General features: G+C 40.5%; 2 protein-coding genes across 2 annotated transcripts in view; one reads left to right on the top strand and one right to left on the bottom strand.

Moving 5' to 3' along the window:
- The window catches only part of LOC311110201 (uncharacterized protein), a gene marked incomplete at both ends in the record, with an annotated part of 397,005 nt that overhangs the window by 53,826 nt on the left and 323,103 nt on the right, over positions 1–20,076 (top strand). The window lies entirely within an intron of this gene.
- On the bottom strand, positions 13,823–17,980 carry LOC311110184 (CD209 antigen-like protein C; the record flags this gene model as incomplete). The annotated part of the gene is made up of 6 exons (XM_084188737.1): positions 13,823–13,970; positions 15,085–15,185; positions 17,052–17,194; positions 17,315–17,527; positions 17,632–17,733; positions 17,896–17,980. 6 exons carry the CDS (start codon positions 17,978–17,980, stop codon positions 13,823–13,825), a joined length of 792 nt encoding a protein of 263 aa, XP_084044863.1.

Raw genomic sequence — 20,076 nt, 5'->3', positions numbered from 1 at the left:
ATTTATGTAAATAAGGTATTTCTGTTTTTTATTTTTAATACATTTGCAAAGATTTCTAAAAACCAGTTTTTGCTTTGTCATTATGGGGTATTGTATGTAGATTGATGAAACAAATATACTATTTAATCAATTTTAGAATAAGGCAGTAACTTAACAAAATGTGGAAAAAGTGAAGGGGTCTGAATACTTTCCGAATGCACTGAACATGTAAAAATAAATAATAAATATTTCCTGATCTTTCTTATATATCTCCGATATAGAACAGACACTTCAGAATGAAGAATGAATGAATGAAACAAAAATAGAACTGTTTGGCCATAATGACCATTGTTATGTTTGGGGGGACGCTTGCAAGCCGAAGAACACCATCCCAACCATGAAGCACAGGGGTGGCAGCATCATGCTGTGGGGGTGCTTTGCTTCAGGAGGGACTGGTACACTTCACAAAATAGATGGCATCATGAGGAAGGAAATGAATGTGGATATATTGAAGCAATGTGGATATATTGAATCAGTCAGGAAGTTAAAGCTTGGTCGCAAATGGTCTTCCAAATGGACATTGACCCCAAGCATACTTCCAAAGTTGTGGCAAAATGGCTTAAGGACAACAAAGTCAAGGTATTGGAGTTGCCACCACAAAGCCTCAATCCTATAGAACATTTGTGGGCAGAACTGAAAAAGTGTGTGCGAGCAAGGAGGCCTACAAACCTGACTCAGTTATATCAGCTCTGTCAGGAGGAATGGGCCAAAATTCACCCAACTTATTGTGGGAAGCTTGTGGAAGGCTACCCGAAACGTTTGACCCAAGTTAAACAATTTAAAGGCAATGCCACCAAATACCAATTGAGTGTATGTAAACTGCTGACCCACGGGGAATGTGATGAAAGAAATAAAAGCTGAAATAAATCATTCTCTCTACTATTATTCTGACATTTCACATTCTTAAAATAAAGTGGTGATCCTAACTGACCAAAGACAGGGAATTTTAACTAGGATTAAATGTCAGGAATTGTGAAAAACTGAGTTTAAATGTATTTGGCTAAGGTGTATGTAAACTTCCCACTTCAACTATACATACTGTCCTCTAAATCTTAACATAACTATAATTTTTTTCTCTTTATGTTCTCTCTCTCCATCATTACCTTCATTTTCTTCTTCCTCTGCTGTGGCTCACTCTGACAGTGAGACCTAGATTAAATATGTAGAGGAGAAGATCTGCGCTATAGCGCTATTGAAATGTAAAGTTAATTTTCAATTAAGCTGACATATGCAGACTTTACCATGAATGCAGTCTCCGCAAAGACGGGAAAATTGCCTTTCAATTCCACTATAGCGCGGATCTTCTGCGCAACAGACTGAATCTCATCCTACAGTGTGTGCGTGTGAGAGAATGAAGGAGGAAGTTGTGTGCACTGATGGCTGCTGTATGTGTTACAGTATGTTGTCATGGAGATGTTAAACCACTTTCTCATAATGAGTTTCCTGTCACATGACAAGTCATTACATGCCTTTAGAGGACTATGATCTTCACCTATCTCAACACAGTCCTCCTCACCATTTTCTGCTTGGTCACCACCATTATCAGGCTGTGGTTTATACCAGTACCTACAGGGTTAAAAACAGTCAGATATCATGGTTAATACCAGCACCTACAGGGTTAAAAACAGTCAGATATCATGGTTAATACCAGTACCTACAGGGTTAAAAACAGTCAGATATCATGGTTAATACCAGCACCTACAGGGTTAAAAACAGTCAGATATCATGGTTAATACCAGTACCTACAGGGTTAAAAACAGTCAGATATCATGGTTAATACCAGCACCTACAGGGTTAAAAACAGTCAGATATCATGGTTAATACCAGTACCTACAGGGTTAAAAACAGTCAGATATCATGGTTAATACCAGCACCTACAGGGTTAAAAACAGTCAGATATTATGGTGAATACCAGCACCTACAGGGTTAAAAACAGTCAGATATCATGGTTAATACCAGTACCTCCAGGGTTAAAAACTGTCAGATATCATGGTTAATACCAGTACCTACAGGGTTAAAAACAGTCAGATATTATGGTGAATACCAGCACCTACAGGGTTAAAAACAGTCAGATATCATGGTTAATACCAGTACCTACAGGGTTAAAAACAGTCAGATATCATGTTTAATACCAGTACCTACAGGGTTAAAAACAGTCAGATATCATGGTTAATACCAGTACCTACAGGGTTAAAAACAGTCAGATATCATGGTTAATACCAGTACCTCCAGGGTTAAAAACTGTCAGATATCATGGTTAATACCAGTACCTACAGGGTTAAAAACAGTCAGATATTATGGTGAATACCAGCACCTACAGGCAGTGGCGGCTCCTGAAAAAATTCTCAGGAGGGGCAATTTTTCTGATGATTTAGGTGACCTACACACATTTAAAAAAAGATATGTCAAGCAACAACATGAAGACAGGGGCAGCATATAAGTCAATACCAGAAGCATTTATTGACTGATCTCAAAAGTGTTGGCTTACCAGGGTTGGTGGAGCCCTCAGTTTCATCTTTGCCTCGCAAAGCTAACTCAAACACTCCGCAAAACTTCACACACTGGATTAGCCGGCTGAGGATGTGGCGGTTCTTGCTAATGTCGTAGTAAATATATTTGTTATAGTGAATATGGAATATGATATGTTGAGTAAAATGTTGTGCTAAGATCTATTTAGGTCAGGAGCTGGTTATAAGTTCTGTTCCTATCCAATAACAATGGACAAAAGGGTCCTATCTTGTCAGCCTTGTCAGCAGGTGGCCAAGGACAACACCCACGCCATAGGCCTCTCAGTTCTTCCAACTCACGAGTTCTTGCTCTGAGGACACACACACACACAAACACACACACACACACATCATCACTGTTAAACACACACACACACACACACATCATCACTGTTAAACACACACACACACACACACACAAAAATCCCCTCTCTTAGGCTGAACATTTGAAGACAGAGAACCCGACTCAGAGCCAATGCAACAGTGACAGTAGCCTGCAGGGGACCTCGCCCAACTCATCAGGACCAATCAGAAGATCAGAACTACTAGATTGAACCTACTTCATTTATTGCATAAAATGTCTGCACACAATGTTTCGGGGCTCTCTTCAGATAATAATAATAATAATATGCCATTTAGCAGACGCTTTTATCCAAAGCGACTTACAGTCATGCGTGCATACATTTTTGTGTATGGGTGGTCCCGGGGATCGAACCCACTACCTTGGCGTTACAAGCACCATGCTCTACCAGCTGAGCTACAGAAAGTGGATACTCATGGATGCGCATTGCAATTGTAAAATGTCAACACAATTGGAGACACCACGTCATTTTTGGAGACATGTTATTGACAGTAAACTATTGTAGATGCGACTGCTAACTAACTAAAACATTTTAGCTGGCTAGCTAATCATCTTAGCTAAATGTGGGGCAAACAATTCAGTTATTTACCGTTAATTTGAGGGATTGGGGTGAAAGAAATCGAGTTACATAGTGATACTTTACGATATACTGTATTGACAATATCGCAATATTTTAGCGCTAGTTGGCTGTACCTGCACCAAAACACCATTATTGTTCCTTCATAGCTTGTTCTCAATCTTTTCACATTGGGAGCCAATTTGTTTTCAGCACTTTTATTTCCATGACTGATCAAAACTCGTTCTCATGGCTTTCTGATCCCTCTGCAACAGACATATGGTGCGCAATAAAATCACAGTATCGAATCGCAATACGTATAGAATCATGAGACTCGCAATGCTGATGCATATATCTTATCGTGAGGTTCCTGGCAATTCCCAGCCCAAGTTCATTTTTAAGAGTTTGACGAACGGGTCCGTGAACGCGATTCCAGATATATTTACCTCTGAATAAACTGCCTTTATTACACCATATCCACATCCAGTAAACTTGTGATTATCAACACTAACCTCATCGTTGTGGCGGCGGACAGCTAGCCTGTATCCCTCGTCATCCAGTTGAGTGAGTGGCAATGTCTTTTTTCGTTCGTACCAATTTTTGGAAAATCCTCGGGTGTGGGACTTTCCGCCTTTAGTAGAAACCTGTTGAATTATTAAATTTGGTCTGGGAGGTCCTAATTGTTTCGTTGCCAATTTATCTTCATTTGTTCGCCGACAAAAAGGAACTTCTTTCAAACAATCCACTCTTTTCTCAGTTACGTTCATGGTTACGTAACGTATGACGAAAGCGCGTAAGTGCAAGCCCACAGACACCCATTGAGATTGTATTGAAGGCTCTGAAATTTGAAAAAAATTGATTTTACATGGGAGTCTATGACAGAAGTTCTGGGCGATTTTCAATCTGACTGAAATCGCCCCAAAAGGGGGTGGAGCCATTTGAAGCACGACTTTAGCCTGATTCGACATTTAGTGGCAGTGTGGCACTGTGGCAGATCAGACGTATAGATTACAACACTGATAACTACTGTTGCCGTGATATAATTGATTAGAAAAAAAATCCCTTCCTTTTCCCGTTTGGCAGTGCGTCGCCCATATCGCCCTATTGAACAGGCCGTCCCTGCCTACAGGGTTAAAAACAGTCAGATATCGTGGTTAATACCAGTACCTCCAGGGTTAAAAACTGTCAGATATCATGGTTAATACCAGTACCTACAGGGTTAAAAACAGTCAGATATTATGGTGAATACCAGCACCTACAGGGTTAAAAACAGTCAGATATCGTGGTTAATACCAGCACCTACAGGGTTAAAAACAGTCAGATATTATGGTGAATACCAGTACCTACAGGGTTAAAAACTACTTAAACTCTGATGGGTTAAGTAGTATTGATAAATGAGGCCTCAAGGCCCTTCCACTGTATATACAGTCCTATCTGCTGTCTTTCCTGTTTTTAGTCTTGGTCGAGATGTAGTACCAGCCTTCAAAATCATCTCTCTCCCTCTGTTGCTGGTGTCTCTCTTCAGTCAGGGTGTTGTAACTGGTCTGTAGCTGGTGTCTCTCTTCAGTCAGGGTGTTGTAACTGGTCTGTAGCTGGTCTCTCTAGTCAGTCAGGTTGTTTTAACTGGTATGTAGCTGGTGTCTCTCTTCAGTCAGGGTGTTGTAACTGGTCTGTAGCTGGTCTCTCTAGTCAGTCAGGGTGTTGTAACTGGTCTGTAGCTGGTCTCTCTCTTCAGATAGGTTGTTGTAACTGGTCTGTAGCTGGTCTCTCTCTTCAGTCAGGTGTTCTTAGCTGGTCTGTAGTTGGTCTCTTTCCTCAGTAAGGGTGTTGTAACTGGCATGTGTGTCTGCACTGATGTAGATATCCACAATCCTTTCCTCCATCTCACCTCTGTCAAATGTATTGATCATATCTGGCTTGGCATATATGCCCTCAGTCATGTTCAACAATGTTTACTGACTATAGCTATGTTGCGTTAAAGCAGGGTTTCCCAAACTCAGTCCTGGGTGCACGTTTTGGTTTTTGCCCTAGCACTGCACAGCTGATTCAAATAACCAACTCATCATCAAGCTTTGATGATTTGAATCAGCTGTGTAGTGCTAGTGTAGTGCTAATAATGTATCTGGATCCTTTACAAAATAAGGAATAACCAGACCTGGGTTTAAAAACTATTGGAAATCTGTCAAATACTTTGAGCGTTTGGGACTATTCTCTTGGTTCCATTTAGCCAGGCAAGCTAAACCAAGCACAGATAAAGTATTTGGGTCATATTCATTAGGCACCAAATGGAAGAAAGCAAACTGAAACAGGGAGGAACTAACTGTACCTGTCCCATACGAATAACGTGTTTTCATTTGCAGTTGTAAAACATTTTGCTATGGTGTGCCCTAATGAATACGTGGCCCAGGTCTGCTAATAACCAGAAACCACTGACAGACAGACAGACAGGAAGCTGTTATTAAAGGAAGTCAGTGGTATGTATAAATATGAGTTGGAATAGCAACGCATGCTGAAATCAACTGAAATTACAATACAATAGGTGCTCCAGCAATAACTTCCCTAAACACTGTGTCCCAAATGACACCCAATTTCCTAAATAGTGATGTTCCCTGGTCAAAAGTAGTGCACTATACAGGGAATAGGGTGCCATTTGAGACGTACCCTTAATGTCATTATTCACAATCTATGTAGGCCTTATGCACTGCATCTGTCCTAAAAACACAGACCACTTTTCATCCATGGATATAAGGTCACCACAAGTAAACAGGACATCTGTAAAGAAAAAGGCTTCATTTTAAACTTCAATTATACATTTATCATCTGTTCAGTTTCTGAATTGGTTAAAATTAGGTGAACGTTAGGGTTAAGATAAGGGTCAGTTTTAGGTTTTGTCTATAATCTGCTTGTCAATGAGATGCTGGTCAGAAAAGTCCCTCATGTTGTGTATAATACCTACTTTTATAAGTGTTTGTCTCCCCCTACTGGCTGTTTTCTACAAGCTCAGTTTCTTCCTTCTATTACTGTAACCTTGACCCATAGAGATAGATAGAGGACTCCTCTTTATATCTGTCCCATAATAGTGTCTGTGACAGTATGGGTAGCACCATGGAGGCTACAACCCATAGGAAAACCCACCCAGTTGACTACTTTGACTACTTTAAAATGGTGGAAGCATGGTGGAAGCCCAGGTTTTTCTCTCGGTGGAGAGGAAGTAGAAATTGGAATCAAAGTATATCCATTCCTCTTGACAATGCTGCTCTGTTGAAGAACAAAGGTGAACACATTGAGAAACGTAGCTAGTATCTCTATACACACAAACCCATTGTTATATAATTACTGTTGATTTTACTTCCAGTTAATCACGGTTATATCTCACCTATCACAAAAAGCTTTGCCTGAAGATGGCCTCTCTCTTCAGCCAGGTTGTTGTAACTGGTCTGTAAAAGAGGAGGAACCTAGCTACTGTACACAGATAACATCTGAATTCAGGACCTTGTAGTGAAAATCTGATATAGTGTAATGATTAGAAAACAATACACTCACAGACTAGTCTCAGGGAGATGTTGAGAGTGACTTGTAGAACACACAGCATCCCAAAGCTCACAGCAACCATCCTGTAGAGTCTTCTCCCTGAATCCTCAGGTCCTGAGGAGATACACACTGATGTGAGAACACAAACACACACACACACACACACACACACACACACACACACACACACACACACACACACACACACACACACACGTGTATGATTACCTTTCTAACTGGCTCCTAATGGTAATATCTACTGTATGATTACCTTTCTAACTGACTCCTAATGGTAATATCTACTATATGATTACCTTTCCAACTGACTCCTAATGGTAATATCTACTGTATGATTACCTTTCTAACTGACTCCTAATGGTAATATCTACTGTATGATTACCTTTCTAACTGACTCCTAATGGTAATATCTACTGTATGATTACCTTTCTAACTGACTCCTAATGATAATATCTACTATATGATTACCTTTCTAACTGAGTCCTATGGTAATTTATACTGTATGATTTCCTTTCAATCTGACTCCTAATGGAGATACTTTGACTCCAATTAATACTTCCGCTCTACTGAAAAGAAAACCTGGGAGGATAGCAGACAGTGTTGTCTGGAGAGAGGAGCAGACCTGGTGATCATAGAGAGAGAGAGAGAGAGAGAGAGAGAGAGAGAGAGAGAGAGAGAGAGAGAGACAGAGAGATAGAGAGAGAGAGAGAGAGAGAGAGAGAGAGAGAGAGAGCGAGAGAGAGAGAGAGAGAGAGAGAGAGAGAGAGAGAGAGAGAGAGAGAGAGAGAGAGAGAGAGAGAGGAGAGAGAGAGAGAGAGAGAGAGAGAGGGAGGAAGTTGTGTGCACTGTAGGCTACTGTATGTGTTACATTATGTTGTCATGGTGACGTTACAGTTTTTTACGATTGCTTACACACTAAAATTAAACTTTTCCCACAATTAGCAAAACCTTACACTCAAGGAGCAAAACACAAGGCTAGATTTGCACAACTGTAAGCACATTGTCAGCTTCCTACTATTTGCTAAACATTACACACAGTGATTTGCAAAACACTAAACACACATGTATACATCAGACACAGAACTATATCATGATGTCACTTCCTTGCAATTCCAAAGCACTGACTGTCAAATTACCACACCTATGAGCCAATCTGTTAAACACAGCCATCAGGTGCACAAACACGATTGCTAAATTGTAGACACACCAATCAGGTTTAAGCACTATAAAAATGCAGCAGGTAGGTTCACCTGCCTTCAACCAAAATGGAAGGAGTCAGAAGAAGAGTGAGGGTGAGAGGAGGAGTACACAGAGGAGGAGAAGGAGGTAGAGGAAGAGGCAGAGGCCGAGCCAGAGGTCGAGGAAGACCTGAAGCAGGAGGAGAACGTGCACAAAGAAGAAGAGGACCAAACTTATGAAATGACATTCGTGCAACACTAGTGGACCATGTTGTGAACCACGGATTGACGCTGAGGGAGGCTGGACTGAGAGTTCAGCCAAATCTTAGCAGATATACAGTGTCATCTGTCATAAGGACATTTCGACAGGAAAACAGGTAAAAGAAGATCTGTCTACAGTTACAGTAATCAGCCGCTTATTGTATGAACCATATCAGCACTTGTGATACCCCTTCCTGTGACATTGTACAGTAAGTTACATGTATTATTCTCTACATAGGATTGAGGGTCGGGAACGACAAGGACAAGAGAGAGAGATAATAAAAATGGTTTTGGCCAATAATGCTATCAGGCTCAGAGAACTACAAGCCAACATTATCGGTGACCATGCCATTTTCAATAATGTCCATCAGGTCTCTCAGTCAACACTGGCACGCATCCTGAAAAGACATCAGGTTAAAATGAAACAACTTTATCGAGTGCCTTTTGAGCGGAATTCAGAGAGGGTCAAACGGCTGCGGCATGAGTATGTGGAGGTTTGTATTGTTCACTTTAGCACTGTGATGTTGCATACTGCACACATGACTTTTTTTACATTGACTGTATACTAGACCTATCCTGAACTACACAATCTTGTCTTTTACTGTATTTCAGAGAGTTTTGCAGATGGATGCTGTGGAAATCCTGCATGAATTCATATATATTGATGAGGCAGGGTTCAACCTCATAAAAGCAAGAAGGAGAGGCAGAAATGTCATTGGCCACAGGGCTATAATCAATGTCCCAGGGCAACGTGGGGGTAACATCACCCTTTGCGCTGCCATTTCACAGCATGGGGTTCTCCTCCGTCATGCCAAAATGGGCCCTTACAACACACCTCACATTCTCACATTTTTGGACCGATTGCACCACATCGTCACAGCAGGTAATGAAATGCACCAGATGCAATACACTGTCATCTGGGACAATGTGTCATTCCACTGCTTTGGTCCAGAACTGGTTTCAACACCATCCACAGTTGACAGTACTTTACCTTCCACCATACTCTCCGTTTATAAACCCTATCGAAGAGTTTTTCTCTGCATGGCGGTGGAAGGTTTACGATGTCCAGCCCCAGGCTCAGGTACCCCTCATTAGGGCCATGGAGGACGCCTGTGACCAAGTCGACGCCGCAGCTGTGCAAGGATGGATTCGACATTCAAGGCGGTTCTTCCCGCGTTGTCTTGCTAATGAGGATATTGCTTGTGATGTTGATGAAATTCTCTGGCCAGATCCAGCTAGGCGAAGAGATAATGTATAGTATGTTCACTGTAGTATTTTCTGTGCAATATTGTCAGTTTTTTTCAGATTATTTTTTATGTTTGTTGTTGTTGTTATTTACTGGAATTGTAACCTGTACTGGATACAGTATTTTACGTTTGTCTGTTGTTTGCTGAGCTAACAGTGTTATGCACACTACTGTAGTAGCATGAAAACTGGGAGATGTTTTGTTGTGATTCTCCATGTTGACATGTTGACTGATTTGGGTATATGGAGAGATATAAATGATATTTTCCTCAGTCTGCAGCATTGGTCTTGTGTAGTGTTTGTATAGTTGCACTTTCTCTGTGTAATTCATTTACAGTACTCTAATCACTGAGAATTAGACTTGCTAAAAGTGTTTTAGGTTAGTAACAGCAGTGTGTAACTGGTTCAAAAAGATTGAAGTCATATGTAATGTGTGTGTTTCGTATCGTAACAAAATATTGTTTTTATTACATTTTACATTTACGTCATTTAGCAGACGCTCTTATCCAGAGCGACTTCCAGGAGCAATTAGGGTTAAGTGCCTTGCTTAAGGGCACATCGACAGATTTTTCACCTAGTCGGCTCGGGGATTAGAACCAGCGACGTTTCGGTTACTGGCACAACGCTCTTACCCACTAAGCTACCTGCCGCCCCTATGAAGTTGTGTATAGTTTTGACAAAAGTGTTCCATTTTGCAAATGATCTGAAGTGTTGTGCTACTTGGGTGTAGGGTTGTGCTAATTGTGTGTAGTGTTTTGACAAACCGGGCCCTGTTTCCAAAATTGTGCTTAAACAATTGAATAAATCTGTAAACTACACATGCTTGCACGTACACACACGAATACACACTATTACACACAGCTATTGTTTGTAGTATCTTATTAATAAAAGTCCTGCTTATTACCTGTTTGTAGCTTCCTGTGTACCAGTAGTAATATTTGGGCTGTATATACAATTGAAGTCGGAAGTTTACATACACTTAGGTGGAGTCATTAAAGTCACTCGTTTTTCAACCACTCCACACATTTCTTGTTAACAAACTATAGTTTTGACAAGTCGGTTAGGACATCTACTTTGTGCATGACACAAGTAATTTTTCCAACAATTGTTTACAGACAGATTATTTCACGTATAATTCACTGAATCACAATTCCAGTGGGTCAGAAGTTTACATACACTAAGTTGAGTGTGCCTTTAAACAGCTTGGAAAAATTCAGAAAATGATGTCATGGCTTTAGAAGCTTCTGATAGGCTAATTGACATCATTTGAGTCAATTGGAGGTGTACCTGTGGATGTATTTCAAGGCCTACCTTCAAACTCAGTACCTCTTTGCTTAACATCATGGGAAAATCAAAAGAAATCAGCCAAAACCTCAGAAAAAAAACTTGATAGACCTCCACAAGTCTGGCTCATCCTTGGGAGCAACTTACAAACGCCTGAAGGTACCATGTTCATACCGCTCAGGAAGGAGACGCGTTCTGTCTCATAGAGATGAACGTACTTTGGTGAGAAAAGTGCAAATAAATCCCAGAACAACAGCAAAGGACCTTGTGAAGATGCTGGAGGAAACAGGTACAAAAGTATCTATATCCACAGTAAAACGAGTCCTATATCGACATAACCTGAAAGGCCGCTCAGCAAGGAAGACGCCACTGCTCCAAAACCGCCATAAAAAAGCCAGACTACGGTTTGCAACTGCACATGGGGACAAAGATCGTACTTTTTGGAGAAATGTCCTCTGGTCTGATGAAACAAAAATAGAACTGTTTGGCCATAATGACCATCGTTATGTTTGGAGGAAAAAGGGGGTGCTTGCAAGCCAAAGAACACCATCCCAACCGTGAAGCACGGGGGTGGCAGCATCATGCTGTGAGGGTGCTTTGTTGCAGGAGGGACTGGTGCACTTCACAAAATAGATGGCATTATGAGGAAGGAAAAGTATGTGGATATATTGAAGCAACATCTCAAGACATCAGTCAGGAAGTTAAAGCTTGGTCGCAAATGGGTCTTCCAAATGGACATTGACCCCAAGCATACTTCCAAAGTTGTGGTAAAATGGCTTGAGAACAACAAAGTCAAGGTATTGGAGTGGCCATCACAAAGCCCTGACCTGAATCCTATAGAAAATGTGTGGGCAGAACTGATCAAGCGTGTGCGAGCAAGGAGGCCTACAAACCTGACTCAGTTACACCAGCTCTGTCAGGAGGAATGGGCCAAAATTCACCCAACTTATTGTGGGAAGCTTGTGGAAGGCTACCCGAAAGTTTGACCCAAGTTAAACAATTTAAAGGCAATGCTACCAAATACTAATTGAGTGTATGTAAACTTCTGACCCAATGGGAATATGATGAAGGAAATAAAAGCTGAAATAAATCATTCTCTCTACTATTATTCTGACATTTCACATTCTTAAAATAATGTGGTGATCCTAACTGACCTAAAACAGGGAATATTTACTTGGATTAAATGTCAGGAATTGATAATAACTGAGTTCAAATGTATTTGGCTAAGGTGTATGTAAACTTCTGACTTCAACTGTATACAGTAGGGGTCTTTCTTTATCTATGCTGACTGTGAAGAGTTACTCAGAAGTTGTGACAATATCTCCATAGTTTCAGTTTGACAGATTTAATAGACTAGAAAGAAGAATCAAACCCTTCACATGTTTTATGACAACAAGTTCATATTTACACCCTGTCTTTTAGTACAACATAACATATACATACCGGTTACGTCTAATAACACAACTGTCTTTGCACTGATTCCACTGTTCCACATGACATCTACCTACATGAACTATTATACAACTATATAGCTCTACTCTATTCCATAGGAGAGAGAGCATCACACAGATCCTTAGATTCAGGGACATAATCAAAGGTGGACGTAATACTAGCTACAGGTACAGCTTTAGTGTTGGTGACAGAGACCTGGGTGGATGTAGTACTAACTACAGGTACAGCTGTAGTGTTGGTGACAGAGACCTGGGTGGATGTAGTACTAACTACAGGTACAGATGTAGTGTTGGTGACAGAGACCTGGGTGGATGTAGTACTAACTACAGGTACAGATGTAGTGTTGGTGACAGAGACCTGGGTGGATGTAGTACTAACTACAGGTACAGCTGTAGTGTTGGTGACAGAGACCTGGGTGGATGTAGTACTAACTACAGGTACAGCTGTAGTGTTGGTGACAGAGACCTGGGTGGATGTAGTACTAACTACAGGTACAGCTGTAGTGTTGGTGACAGAGACCTGGGTGGATGTAGTACTAACTACAGGTACAGATGTAGTGTCCAGGACTACAAACATGAGTCATTATAATGTCCTTACAATAGATGTGACACTACAAACTGCTCCAAGTGGATATTGAGGGTGGGTAGGCTTAACCAGTGAGGATGAGATGACAACAGAAACCACCAGGGCTCTCCTCTCTCTTGATGAACCTTATTGGTTGAGGAGTTTTTGAGTGACAGCTGGTTTAACCACTTCACTTCCCTCTTTTGGGACCCATATAGGGGAACAACAGTCAAATATGAGCATTTGATATTGGGCTTATATGTAACTTGACAACAAAGACTGACTGTCAAAAATGATTAAGTAACATCCTTTGATACCCTTTGATATCTCTACAACACTCCTATACAGTGTATGTAATGGTGGTTTGGTAGGGTTGAGAATGTTTGCACCAGACCTAAATGGGAGCATGTAAATATATGTAGCAAGTAAGAAGAATGTATTTGAATTGTAACTGATGAAATGCACTGCATGTAGAGTGTGCAAAAAGTCAAATATATTATCGTCATGTTGTATCTGATGATGTGTGAAACATAACTACTGGTACACAGGAAGCTACAAACAGGAAATAAGTAGGACTTTTATTAATATGCTACTACAAACAAATATAACAATACGTGTGTTTGTAGGTTAGAGAGAGAGAGAGAGAGAGAGACAGAGAGAGAGAGAGAGAGAGAGAGAGAGAGAGAGAGAGATAGAGAGAGAGAGAGAGAGAGAGAGAGAGAGAGAGACAGAGAGAGAGAGAGAGAGAGAGAGAGATAGAGAGAGAGAGAGGAAGTTGTGTGCACTGTAGGCTACTGTGTTGTTACAGTATGTTGTCATGGTGATGTTAAACCCTTTTCTCACAAATCCAGTTGAGTTTGCTGTCACATGGCATGTCATTCCATGCCTTTAGAGGACGCCATTCTTTGTGTATCTCAACACAGTCCTCACCCCCAGTAGGACCTGCATTATCAGGCTGTTGGTCATTCCAGTACCTACAGGGTTAAAAACAGTCAGATATCATGGTTAATACCAGTACCTACAGGGTTAAAAACAGTCAGATATCATGGTTAATACCAGTACCAACAGGGTTAAAAACAGTCAGATATCATGGTTAATACCAGTACGTACAGGGTTAAAAACAGTCAGATATCATGGTTAATACCAGTACCTACAGGGTTAAAAACAGTCAGATATCATGGTTAATACCAGTACCTACAGGGTTAAATACCATCAGATATCATGGTTAATACCAGTACCTACATGGTTAAAAACAGTCAGATACAATGGTTAATACCAGTACCTACAGGGTTAAAAACAGTCAGATATCATGGTTAATACCAGTACCTACAGGGTTAAAAACAGTCAGATATCATGGTTAATACCAGTACCTACAGGGTTAAAAACAGTCAGATATAATGGTTAATACCAGTACCTACATGGTTAAAAACATGCAGATACAATGGTTAATACCAGTATCCTACAGGGGTTAAAAACAGTCAGATATCATGGTTAATACCAGTACCTACATGGTTAAAAACAGTCAGATATCATGGTTAATACCAGTACCTACAGGGTTAAATACAGTCAGATATCATGGTTAATACCAGTACCTACAGGGTTAAATACAGTCAGATATCATGGTTAATACCAGTACCTACAGGGTTAAATTTCATCAGATATCATGGTTAATACCAGTACCTACAGGGTTAAATACCGTCAGATATCATGGTTAATACCAGTACCTACAGGGTTAAATACAGTCAGATATCATGGTTAATACCAGTACCTACAGGGTTAAATTCAAACAAATATCATGGTTAATACCAGTACCTACAGGGTAAACAACAGTCAGACATCAGAGTTAGAAGACATTGTGGTTAATACCTGTCCCTACAGGGTTAAAAACAGACAGATATCATGGTTAATACCAGTCCCTACAGGGTTAAAAACAGTTAGATATCATGGATAGAACATCACCATCCTAAATAATATACAGGCATGTTTCATCTTAAAGTTAACTTTGTTGACTGCTATCATCAATGACAGTAACCTGTATAGAAAAATGTTGAATGGAGCTTTATTCACAGATTAGTTATCATCTCTTACCCTGTGGTCAGTGATGTGCCGTCCAACCATTTCCAGGTCCCCTCATTAACAGAGTCAGTCAGACCAATCCAGACACTCTTCTGGAGGTTGTACAGAAATGTCTGTTGTTGAGAAAGATAAATATATATACACTACCAGCCAAAAGTTTTAGAACACCTACTCATTCAAGGCTTCTTCTTTATTTTTACTATTTGTTTACATTGTGGAATAATAGTGAATACATCAGAACTATGAAATAACAAATATGGAATCATGTAATAATCAAAAAGTGTTAAACAAATCAAAATATATGTTATATTTGAGATTTTTCAAATAGCCACCATTTGCCTTGATGACACCTTTGCACACTGTTGGCATTCTCTCAACCAGCTTCATGAGGTAGGCACCTGGAATGCATTTCAATTAACGGCTGCGCCTTGTTAAAAGTTAATTTGTGAAATTTCATTCCTTCTTAATGCGTTTGAGCCAGTCAGTTGTGTTGTGACAAGGTTTTATACCAGTATCTGTTCTTGACATATTATGGCAAGAACAGCTCAAATAATCAAAGAGAAGCTACAGTCCATCATTACTTTAACACATGAAGGTCAGACAATACAGAACATTTCAAGAACTTTGAAAGTTTCTTCAAGTTCAATCGCAAAAACCATCAAGCGCTATGTTGAAACTGGCTCTCATGAGGACCGCCACAGGGAAGGAAGATCCAGATTTACCTCTGCTGCAGAGGATAACTTCATTAGAGTTACCATCCTCAGAAAATGCAGCACAAATAAATGCTCCACAGAGTTCAAGTCACAGACACATCTCAACATCAACTGTTCAGATGGGGACTGTGAATCAGGCCTTCATGGTCGAATTGCTGCAAAGAAACCACTACTAAAGGACACCAATAAGAAGAAGAGACCTGCTTGGGTCAAGAAACACAAGCAATGGATATTAGACCGGTGGAAATAAGTCCTTTGGTCTGGAGTACAATTTGGAGATTTTTGGTTCCAACCACCGTGTCTTTGTGAGACGTGGTGTGGGTGAACGGATGATCTCCACATGTGTTGCTCCCACCGTAAAGCACGGATGAGGAGGTGTTATGGTGTGGCGGGGTGCTTTGCTGGTGACACTCTCTGTGATTTATTTAGAATTCAAGGCACACTTAACCAGCATGGCTACCACAACATTCTGCAGCGATACGCCACCCCATCTGGTTTGGGATTAGTGGGACTATCATTTGTTTATCAACAGGACAATGACCCACACACCTTCAGGCTGTGTAAGGGCTATTTTACCAAGAAGGAGAGTGATGGAGTGCTGCATAAGATGACCTGGCCTCCAAAATCCCCAGACCGCAACCCAATTGAGATGGTTTGGGTTGACTCGGACCGCAGAGTGAAGGAAAAGCAGCCAACAAGTGCTCAGTATATGTGGTAACTCCTTCAAGACTGTTGGAAAAGCATTCCAGGTGAAGCTGACTGAGAGGATACCAAGAGTGTGCAAAGCTGTCATCAAGGCAAAGGATGGCTATTTGAAGAATCTCAAATATAACATATATTTGAATTTGTTTAACACTTTTTTGGTTACCACATGATTCCATATGTGTTATTTCATAGTGTGATGTCTTCACTATTATACTACAATTGAGAAAATAGTACAAAATAAAGAAAACCCTGGAATGAGTAGGTGTGTCCAAACTTTTGACTGGTACTGTATATATTTACATGTTTGATTATATCTACCCCTTGTACACCCATATTCTCTCTCTCTCTCTCTCTCTCTCTCTCTCTCTCTCTCTCTCTCTCTCTCTCTCTCTCTCTCTCTCTCTCTCTCTCTCTCTCTCTCTCTCTCTCTCTCTCTCTCTCTCTCTCTCTCTCTCTCTCTCTCTCTCTCTCTCTCTCTCTCTCTCTCTCTCTCTCTCTCTCTCTCTCTCTCTCTCTCTCTCTCTCTCTCTCTCTCTCTCTCTCTCTCTCTCTCTTTCTCACCTGTTCCTTATCACTGTTTATGATCACCAGGTCTGCTCCTCTCTCCAGACAGTCCTCTCTGCTCTCCTTCCAGGTGTTAGTCTTGGTAGACAGGAAGTACCAACTGGATTCAAACTTCTGCCAGCCTTCAGGACAGGTTTGTTCTACAAGATCAAAAACATGAATTTCCTTCAACTTATCAAACTAAACACTTAATGAAAGAATACAGACACACTATAAAGTGTGTGGGATTAATGATAATGTATTACTGTAGGTGTACTCACTGAGATTGGTAAGCCTCCTGTTAAGAATCTCTCTCTCAGTCTGTAGCTTGTCTCTCTCTTCAGTCAGGTTGTTGTAACTGGTCTGTAGCTGGTCTCTCTCTTCAGTCAGGGTGTTGTAACTGGTCTGTAGCTGGTCTCTCTCTTCAGTCAGGGTGTTGTAACTGGCCTGTAGCTGGTCTCTCTCTTTTGAGTCGCGATGACCAATGACTCCACCTGTAAAAGGGTAAAGTTAATCAAACATGTAACTACCACACCATTAATGATTAAGTATGATTAAGTAAGCTACTTAAGTCTCATTGACAACATACTAAACTTACAGTAGACAGACAGGCCTATGATCCCAGCCAGTAGGAGAACACACAGCAGCCCCAGACACACTGCAGCAACTCCAGAGGGTCTCTTCCACCACTGAACATGTACTGAATCACAAATTATTAAAGTAAGAACTTTGGTAATATGTTTTACTGTATCATCCAGGATTGGGACAAACAAAGCTATAGTACTATAGGATAATCTCACCTGTAATGTGTGTGTTTAATTTGTGTGTGTGTGTGTGTGTGTGTGTGTGCGTGCAATCTTACCTGAAGCAACAACTCCATCTCTTGGACTAGGCTTGAAGGCTCTTATGTTGGCATATAATTGGCCATCAATGTCTGTGTTCTTCATTGCATCAGGCTCGTCATCTTCAAATCTGTCTGAGTTTTCATAGACTCTCTCTGACATCTTAACACACTTGTTGTCAAATACAGTAACTTCTACTTCTAACCTCAGCTCTAATGTACGTCTGTACCTTTCTTCTCCCTGGACTGTACTGCCTCTGTGTGACTTATGGTAGTGAATATCTTTGTCAGTCAACCACAGTGAAGGGGAAACTGTCAAATCAACACAACACTGGCCACCACGTGACTTGCACCAGCCTTAGTTTCTAATCTAATCATGGTTGTTTCCCATCCGTTTTAAATGATTTAAGATATAATTGAAGTGATCATCTATTTTAGCAGATAAAAAATTGGACATAGATCTTAGAGCATTACTGAGGCTTTGACATCCCAGCCTTCATAAGGAGGTCACGTTATGGCTTGTACTCTGTGACCAGCCATCGATGGCCATATAAGGACCTGTTTTTCTATGTATGCTGTCTCTGTGTGACATCAGTGTGAGGAGTTATTCAGAAGTGGTGGAGGAAATCTATATCTGCATCTTTATCAGATGTTTAAAAGGGGAACTTTACGTGTGTGTGTGTGTATGTGTGTGTGTTTGTGCATGCCTGCATGTGGCATGCAGTGTGTGTGTGTCCTCTCAGTACTGTTCTGCCCTCTGTCTGTGTCCAACTGCAGGTCACACTGTTATCAGTATCTAATCACATTCAGGCTGGTAGACCTCATTAAATGACATTGTTGCTGTTTTATTAACATGTCCATTTGTTATTCTTGTAAGTATAAAAGCGATATATGTTAATAATTTAATATGAAAACATGTTTAACATGTTTACTTAAATAAATAACATTTTACATTACGTGTACATGTTTTCTAAATCTTTATAGAACAATTATTAGTATTTATTTTCTCTCCTGCTCTAGATGGAAGCACTTAATCATTCAGCATGACCATCAACATGATAACTACTAGCCATCATCACTTAACCATTCAGTACTGTATCCAACCATCAACCACACTACTAGCCTACCTGATAAAGAGAATGAGAGAGATAGATAAAGAGACAGATATATTGATGTACAGCCTGCATGCAATGCTACATAGTGAACTATAAATCTAAACATTGACAATGGCTATTGAGTGATCTATATGAATATACAGTGCATTCGGAAAGTATTCAGACCCTTGACTTTTTCCACATTATGTTACATTACAGCCTTATTCCAAAATTGATTAAATGGTTTTTCCTCATCAATCTACACACAATACCCCATTATGACAAAGCGAAAACAGATTTTTAGAAATGTTTGCACATTTATAAAAATAAAAAAACGGAAATATTACATTTACATAAGTATTCAGACCCTTTACTCAGTACTTTGTTGAAGCACCTTTGGCAGTTATTTCAACCTCAAGTCTTCTTGGGTATGACGCTACAAGCTTGGCACACCTGTATTTGGGGAGTTTCTCCCAATCTTCTCTGCAGACCCTCTCAAGCTCTGTCAGGTTGGTTGGGGAGCGTCGCTGCACAGCTATTTTCAGGTCTCTCCAGAGATGTTCGATCGGGTTCAAGTTCGGGCTCTGTATGGGCCACTCAAGGACATTCAAAGACTTGTCCCGAAACCACTCCTGCGTTGTCTTGGCTGTGTGCTTAGGGTCATTGTCCTGTTGAAATGTGAACCTTTGCCCCAGTCTAAGGTCCTGAGCGCTATGGAGCAGGTTTTCATCAAAGGTCTCTCTTCACTTTTCTACTTTCATCTTTTCCTTCCCCAGATCTATGCCTCGACACAATCCTATCTCGGATTTCTACAGACAATTCCTTCGAGCTCACGGCTTAGTCTTTGCACTGACATGAACTCTCAACTGTGGGACCTTATATAGACAGGTGTGTGCCTTTCCAAATCATGTCCAATCAGCTGAGTTTACCACTGGTGGACTCCGATCAAGTTGTAGATACATCTCAAGGATGATCAATGGAAACAGGATGCATCTGAGCTCAATTTCAAGTCTCATAGCAAAGGGTCTTACTGTTTATGTAAATAAGGTATTTCTGTTTTTTATTTTTAATACATTTGCAAAGATTTCTAAAAACCAGTTTTTGCTTT

The sequence above is a fragment of the Coregonus lavaretus genome, assembly GCF_964263955.1.
Source record: "Coregonus lavaretus genome assembly, contig: SUPER_35_unloc_2, whole genome shotgun sequence".
In the NCBI taxonomy this organism is placed as follows: domain Eukaryota; kingdom Metazoa; phylum Chordata; class Actinopteri; order Salmoniformes; family Salmonidae; genus Coregonus; species Coregonus lavaretus.
The sequence above is the reverse complement of the archived record's forward strand: the minus strand, read 5'-3'. Positions and strand labels throughout refer to the sequence as shown.